Source organism: Branchiostoma belcheri, unplaced genomic scaffold, assembly GCF_001625305.1.
Source record: "Branchiostoma belcheri isolate BF01 breed outbred unplaced genomic scaffold, Haploidv18h27 scaffold31, whole genome shotgun sequence".
NCBI classification, from domain to species: domain Eukaryota; kingdom Metazoa; phylum Chordata; class Leptocardii; order Amphioxiformes; family Branchiostomatidae; genus Branchiostoma; species Branchiostoma belcheri.
In genome coordinates this window covers 2,969,843-2,977,060 of record NW_017803921.1, presented here as the reverse complement: position 1 = coordinate 2,977,060, position 7,218 = coordinate 2,969,843, and the positions used below count along the sequence as shown (strand labels likewise).

The 7,218-nt window shown below is 45.7% G+C and overlaps 1 protein-coding gene across 1 annotated transcript in view; it reads left to right on the top strand.

The window, feature by feature from the left end:
* The window catches only part of LOC109474538 (mucin-5AC-like), a 25,846-nt gene that overhangs the window by 7,497 nt on the left and 11,131 nt on the right, over positions 1-7,218 (top strand). Inside the window, exons 8-10 of the mRNA XM_019774864.1 lie at positions 4,015-4,161; positions 4,382-5,266; positions 5,679-5,762. Coding sequence (XP_019630423.1) covers positions 4,015-4,161; positions 4,382-5,266; positions 5,679-5,762 — 1,116 coding nt within the window. The remainder of the gene's footprint in view (positions 1-4,014; positions 4,162-4,381; positions 5,267-5,678; positions 5,763-7,218) is intronic.

Here is a 7,218-nt window from a genome sequence, read left to right as displayed (position 1 = left end):
TAGAACTACAACCTATCCAACAACAATGGAGACAACAATGCCTCCTGCCTCCCTTAAGACAACAACATATGAATCTACAATAGAGACAACAGGCCCTCCTTCTACCAGTGTAACAACAACCCCTTCTACAACTGCTATACAAACAACATCACCTCCCACTACTATTGAGACAACGGCCCCTCCTACTACTGTTAGTAGAACTACAGCCTATCCAACAACAATGGAGACAACAATGCCTCCTACCTCCTTTAAAACAACAGTAAAAGAATCTACCATAGAGACAACAGGCCCTCCTACTTCCATTAGGACAACGCCATCGCCTACTACTATTGAGACCACGGCCCATTTTACGACTATTCGAACAACAGCCTTGAGGACTACGATTAAGAAAACAGCACCTCCAACTACTCTAACGACAACAGCTTATCCAACAACAATAGAGACAACATTCCCTCCCACTACTACTGAAACAACAGCCCCACTTACGTCTATTGAGGCAACATCATACCCAATTACAAAAGAGACAACGGTCCCTCCAACTACTATGGAGACAACATCCCATCCTACTACTATCAAGTTAACAGACTCTCCTACTATCTCAACAACAGTCTCCCCTACTACCGTTCAGACAACAACCCCTCACACTACTATCCAGATAACATCTCTACCTACTTCTATAGAAACAACCTTAAATCTTAGTACTATAGAGACAACAGCCCATTTAACCACTATTGAGACAACAACTGCTCCAATTACTATCAAGACGACACCTACACCTACAACTTCTCCAACCTCCATCCAGACAACAGGCCCGACTACTTCTGTCACCACAACAATTCTACAGACCACTGGTATGAAAACAGCTGCCCCACAGTCAAGATGAAAGTTAACCTCACTAGCTCCAAGGTTATTACAGCTTTCACAGTGCACTGCATCCAAGGTTGTAGCCCCCACCGCAGTCAAAGCAATAGTTTCCAGGTCACCACTGCTGTTGAGGCATTAGTTATTTGCACAGTAGTTAGCATATAGGGGTTAGTATCCATAGTTACTGCTGTCAATGCACTAAACTTTCACATGTGGACGTAATTGCTCTCGTAAGGTAGAAATGGCAACCCTCTTGACTATAGTGATAAAGAATAACAAATGTACCACTCCTACCACAGCTACCCCAACTACTAGCGAGACAACAGCTCCATCCACTACTATTGAGACAACAACTCCACTCACCACAACAGCCCCACCTACTACCATTGAAACAACAGTCCAATTCACTACTACACAAACAACAGCTCCTCCTACCACTGAGACAACAACTCTCCCAACTACTGTCAAAACAACAGCCTTCACCACTGGTAAGAAAAATCTGCTTCAAGGTTCTTTTTCAGATAACAATAATCTTTCCTGTAACATTTTGTTGTATAGGTCAATTAAACAGTACATTTCCATTACCTCGTACCTACAGTTTTGGCGTCTATTGTCTCAGAAATCAATACAGTTGCGGCTATTGATACATAAACCTTGTTTACAAAAGTCAGACGACGATAGGATTAAAAAATTGCTTTCACATCAATTCTCTTACCCAACACCGTAGAGACAACATCGCTGTCTACTGCCATCAGGACAACAGCCCCCACCACTACTATTGAATCTACAGCCACTCGAAGTGCCCCACCCACCACAATCGAGACAGCAGTCCCACTAACTAGTATTTTGTCAACAGCCCCTCTAAAAACTACAATCAGAACAACAGCCCCTCCAACTACTAAGGCAAAAGCAACTCTACCAACTACCGTTGAAAAGACAGCCACACCCATTACTATTCAGACCACAGCACACCTATCTGGTACTCGAAAAACAGCAACTTTCAGTACCGTCCAGTCAACAACTCCCAGACTACAGCAGACTACAGCACCCTTTACTAGCATCCAGACAACAGCCCCTTCCACAACTGTGGAGACTAAAGCACCCTTAACTAGCGCCCAGACAACATTCGGTTCCACAACTGTGGAGACTACAGCACCTTTAACTAGCATCCAGACAACAGCTCCCCCTTCCACAACTGTGGAGACTAAAGCACCCTTAACTAGCATCCAGACAACACCCCCTACCGCAACTGTGGAGACTAAAGCACCCTTAACTAGCGTCCAGACAACATCCCCTTCCACAACTGTGGAGACTACAGCACCTTTAACTAGCGTCCAGACAACATTCGCTTCCACAACTGTGGAGACTACAGCACCTTTAACTAGCGTCCAGAAAACATCCCCTTCCACAACTGTGGAGACTACAGCACCTTTAACTAGCGTCCAGACAACATTCGCTTCCACAACTGTGGAGACTAAAGCACCCTTAACTAGCATCCAGACAACATCCCCTTCCACAACTGTGGAGACCACAGCACCCTTAACTAGCATCCAGAAAACATTCGGTTCCACAACTGTGGAGACTAAAGCACCCTTAACTAGCGTCCAGACAACAGCGCCCTCCAGAACAGTTGCAACTACAGCACCTTTAACTAGCATCGAGTCAACACCCCCTTCCACAAATGTGGAGACTACTGCATCCTTAACTAGCATCCAGACAACATCCCCTTCTACAACTGTGGAGACTAAAGCACCCTTAACTAGCATCCATACAACAACCCCTTCCACAACTGTGGAGACTAAAGCACCCTTAACTAGCATCCAGAAAACATTCGGTTCCACAACTGTGGAGACTAAAGCACCCTTAACTAGCATCCAGACAACAGCCCCTTCCAGAACAGTTGAAACTACAGCACCCTTAACTAGCATCCAGACAACATTCGGTTCCACAACTGTGGAGACTAAAGCACCCTTAACTAGCATCCAGACAACATCCCCTTCCACAACTGTGGAGACTACAGCACCCTTAACTAGCATCCAGACAACATTCGGTTCCACAACTGTGGAGACTAAAGCGCCCTTAACTAGCGTCCAGACAACATCCCCTTCTAAAACTGTGGGGACTAAAGCACCCTTAACTAGCATCCAGACAACATTCGCTTCCACAACTGTGGAGACTACAGCACCCTTAACTAGCATCCAGACAACAGCCCTTTCTAAAACTAAATCACCCTTAACTAGAATCCAGACAACAGTCCCCCTTCCACAACTGTGGAGACTAAAGCACCCTTAACTAGCATCCAGACAACATCCCCTTCCCCAACTGTGGAGAGTAAAGCACCCTTAACTAGCATCCAGACAACAGCCCCTTTCAAAACTGTGGAGACTAAAGCACCCTTAACTAGCATCCAGACAACATCCGCTTCCACAACTGCGGGGACTACAGCACCCTTAACTAGCATCCAGACAACAGTGTCTTCCACAACAGTTGAAACTACAGCACAGACAATATCTCTTCTCACTAAAATAGAGACAACTTCTGCTACTACAACCATGGAGACAACTGCTCCTCCTACTACCACCCAGAAAACAGCCCCTTTCAACACAATTCAAACAACAGCATCTACTGCAGCTATGAAGACAACGGACCTTCCCAATACAATTCAAAATACAACATCACCTTTAACTAGCATCCAAACCACAGCCCCTCTAGCTACCGCGGTAACAACAGAACCTCCTATCACCATCCAGACAACAACAGTATTTCCAACTGCCACAAAAACAGTATCACCTGCTACGACCATTCAGGCAACAGCCCGCGACACCGTCAATACAACAATTCTCCTGACCACTGGTATGAAACAACTTACCCCACAGTCAAGACGAAAGTTGACCTCACTACCTCCTAGGTTATTGTAGCTTCCACACTGCACTGCGTCCAAGGTTTTAGTTACCCCCACCCCCACTATGGTCAAGGAGAAAACATTTGTGGTCACCACTACTGTTCAGGTATAAGTAAATTGCACTGTAGTTAGATTAAATGGGTTAGCTTTCACCACTGCTGTCAATGCACTAAACCTTCGTTCAATTCACAACAAATGACGACTCTGCCGACTATCGCTGACAAAGCATATCTGTTGCTATTTCACAGCTCCTCCTACGTCCATTGAAACAACAGCTCCACCCACTACCATTAAGACAACAGCCCCATCCACTACTACACAAACAACAGCTCCTCCTACAACTGCTGAGACAACAGCTCTCCCAACTACTGTCAAAACAACAGCCTTCACCACTGGTAAGAAAACAAATCTTCGGGGTTCTTTATTACGGTAAACAGTATCTTTCATATGTATAATGTTGTTGTTTAGGTCAATGAAACAGTCCAATTTTCATTACATCATATCTACATCTTTATTGATATAGTTGCTGCTATTGATACATAAACCTTGACTACAAAAGTAAAATAAGGTCTCCGTCCATTGCTTTCACATCAACTCTCTCACCCAACACCGTAGAGACAACAGTGCTCTCCACTGCCATCAGGACAACAGCTTCTCCCATTACTGTTGAAACTACAGCCATTCCAACTACAGTACTGTCAACAGCCCCTCCCACCACAATCGAGACATCAGTACCACTAACTACTATAGTTTCAACAGCCCCTCTAAAAACTACTTCTAGAACAACAGCCCCTCCCACTACTATTCAGACGACAGCACCTCTATCTAGTATCCGGACAACAGCTCCCTTAACTACCATCCAGACAACAGCCCCAAGTACAACCTTGGAGACAACAGCCCCTTCAACGACTGTGGAAACTACAGCACCCTTAACTAGCATCCAGACAACAGCCCCGGCCACTAGCATCCAGACAACAGCCCCTGTTACTACCATTCAGACAACAGCCCCTGTAACTAGCATCCAGACAACAGCCCAGACAACGGCGCCGGTTACTAGCATTCAGACAACAACCCCTGTCACTAGCATCCAGACAACAGCCCCTGTTACTAGCATCCAGACAACAGCCCCTGTTACTAGCATTCAGACAACAGCCCCTGTAACTAGCATCCAGACAACAGCCCAGACAACGGCACCGGTTACTAGCATTCAGACAACAGCCCCTGTAACTAGCATCCAGACAACAGCCCCTGTAACTAGCATCCAGACAACAGCCCAGACAACGGCGCCGGTTACTAGCATTCAGACAACAGCCCCGTCCACTAGCGTCCAGACAACGGCCCCGTCCACTAGTGTCCAGACAACGGCCCCATTCACTACGGCACTTTCTACCACCAGCCAGACAACAATTTATCCCACTACCAGCACAAAAATATCTCCTACAACCACACAGACAACAGCCCAGGGCACTTCTGTCAACACAACAATTCTCCTGACCACTGGTATGAAAACAGCTGCCACCACAGCCAAAAAGAATCAATCAATAGCTTCCACCGTGCACTGCTGTTCAGATTGTAGTTCCCCACACTGCTGTTAGGGCAAAGGTCTAGACCACTGTAGCTGTTGCGCATTAGTTCACCTGCACAGTAGATAAAGTAGATAACTTAAAGGCATTAGCACCCATCACTGCTGTCGCTGCACTAGCTTTCACAGGAAGTACGCTTTCAGTAGTGGACGAGTGTGCTCCCTGGTCTACTGTATGCGTACGTAGAGACGAGTAGTTTTAAGTATTGTGAAAATGATTGTGCCTTAGTTATTTTTTGCTCTGTTATATAATAAAACATTATTTCATTTTCAATTTTTACTGTTTATCATTTCAACTACTAAATAATGAACTTACTATTTGGACCACAGCTCCTACGACTACCTTTCGACCCACTACAGTTCAGACGACAGTTCTCCCATCTACCATCAAGACAACTGTCAACTTAACCACCGGTAAGAAAACAGATACCGTTTTAACCTATTATACATGGCACTAACATATGATGTTTTTATTCTTTAATTCTGGTTATCAAAACCCTTCACTCTCCTCTCAGCCACAGTTTCTCAAACTGCAAGCGATACTGCGACTTCAGCTACAAATAGGATGACAGCTTCCCAATCCACTTCTACTCTGATGACAGATCATCTTAGTACTTTAACAACTACAGCTCATTCCATTACTAGAAAACGAACATCTCACAGTACTGTGGACATAACAGGTGTTCTCAAAACACATGAGACAACCGTAACTATGGAGGAAACAGCTCCATTTGATTCTGGGACAAGAACAGTTCCTACTTCCACTGCTCCGTTGCCTTCCACTACCCATCTAACAATTATCAAGACAACGACTACAGCAACAAAGGCCTTAAGGACAACAGATCGACAAAGTAAAGCGTACATAACAAAGACCACAAAAATGCAAACAACGCCCACTACCTCCCAGACAACAGCTCTGTCTACAACAGTCGTCACTGAAGGTGGTTCGCCTAGTAACTTTCAGACAACAGCCCACCCTATGACTATCAGCACAACAGTACCTTCTACTACTATCCAAACAAAAGCCTCTCCTACTATATTAAAAACAGGCACTCTTACCAGCATAGAAACAAAATCCTCGCCTACTACTATCAAAACAACAGCTCCGCCTACCACTATCAAATCAACAGTCCCGCCTACTACTATCAAAACAACAGCCCCGCCTACTACTATCAAAACAGCAGCCCCTTCCACATCTATTCAAACAACAGCCCCTTCCACGTCAATCCAAACAACAACCCCTCCCGCGTCTATTCAAACAGCAGCCCCTTCCACGTCTATCCAAACAGCAGCCCCTTCCGGTTCCACGTCTATCCAAACAACAGCCCCTTCCACGTCCACCCAAACAACAGCCCCTTCCACGTCCATCCAAACAACAGCCCCTTCCACGTCTATCCAAACAACAGCCTCTTCCACGTCCATCCAAACAACAGCCCCTTCCACGTCCATCCAAACAACAGCCCCTTCCACGTCTATCAAAACAACATCCCCTTCCACATTTATCCAAACAACAGCCCCTTCCACATCTATCCAAACATCCCCTTCCACGTCAATCCAAACAACAACCCCTCCCACAGCTATGCAAACAACAACCCCTCCCGCGTCTATCCAAACAGCAGCCCCTTCCACATCTATCCAAACATCAGCCCCTTCCACGTCTATCCAAACCATAGTCCCTTCCACGTCTATCCAAACTATAGCCCCTTCCACATCTATCCAAACAACAGCCCCTTCCACGTCTATCCAAACCATAGCCCCTCCCACGTCTATCCAAACAGCAGCCCCTCCCACGTCTATCGAAACGACAGCCCCTCCATTTCTATCCAAACAACAGCCCCTCCCAAGTCTGTCCAATCAACAGCCTCTTCAA